General features: G+C 52.2%; 1 protein-coding gene across 1 annotated transcript in view; it reads left to right on the top strand.

Annotated features, from left to right (window-relative positions):
* The first annotated feature begins 9 nt into the window (after positions 1 to 9).
* Positions 10 to 858, top strand: part of DUSP27 (dual specificity phosphatase 27, atypical) — a 9,621-nt gene continuing 8,772 nt past the window's right edge. Inside the window, exon 1 of the mRNA XM_031058137.1 lies at positions 10 to 125. Within this exon, the coding sequence (XP_030913997.1) occupies positions 10 to 125 (116 nt within the window). The remainder of the gene's footprint in view (positions 126 to 858) is intronic.

Raw genomic sequence — 858 nt, 5'->3', positions numbered from 1 at the left:
CCGCCCGCCATGGCCAGCGGCAGAGATTCGGACAGCGAGCCGGCGGTGCCCCAGGAGGAGGAGGAGGAGGGCCCGGACGTGAAGGCCGTGCAGGCCCATTACCTGCGCAGCCCCTCGCCCAGCCGGTGAGTCCCCAGGCACTGCCACGGCTCCTGGCAGCACGTGGGAACTGCTGCCCTTCCCTGCTTCCCTTCCTTCCTTCCTTCCTTCCTTCCTTCCTCTCCTCCACCCTGGCCCTTGGGCCAAGCTGAGCCCGGGGATTCCCTGCCCTCCCTGAAGTGGGGTCAGTGTGCCAGTTCAGACAGAGCCTGCAGAGACAGGACTCCTGCACTAATTAATCCACCCTGCTGGAGAGTGCACAGCAGGGATAAACTGCAGGAAGGATTACTATGGGCTGCTGGTGTCCCTCTTCCCTGTCTCACCCTCTCATACCCCTATGCTGAAATTTCTGATCCAATTTCAACTCTTCACAAATTCAGCTTCATCTTTATGTCCATTATAAGGACTTGTGGATTTATTGAATGTTGATATTAGGCTTTGCCAGTCACAGAAAGACCAAAGGTCTTGGGATTTGGGTTTGATTCAGAACCAACTTTAGCTACAGGCTTCAGGCACTGAACAGGAGGCTGTCACAGCACAAGCAGAAATTGAGTTACCTCAAGCAAAACAAGCATGATTAGATGTGTTTTCTCCTAATACAAAGAAAAATGCACCCCTTTGTTCTCTTTTCCTAAAGCAAAATGCTCTGCAGGGCTTTCTGTAACCTTTGAGATGCTTTAGCTGAAAGCAAGGAGCAGGGATAGAGTTTGAAAAGAACCTTCCCCAGTGTCCCTCAACAAGTAGGAGGTTATGAAATGT

The sequence above is a fragment of the Geospiza fortis genome, unplaced genomic scaffold (assembly GCF_000277835.1).
Source record: "Geospiza fortis unplaced genomic scaffold, GeoFor_1.0 scaffold72, whole genome shotgun sequence".
In the NCBI taxonomy this organism is placed as follows: Eukaryota; Metazoa; Chordata; class Aves; order Passeriformes; family Thraupidae; genus Geospiza; species Geospiza fortis.
Note: the sequence above shows the minus strand (reverse complement) of the source record. Positions and strands in the feature narration are given on the sequence as shown.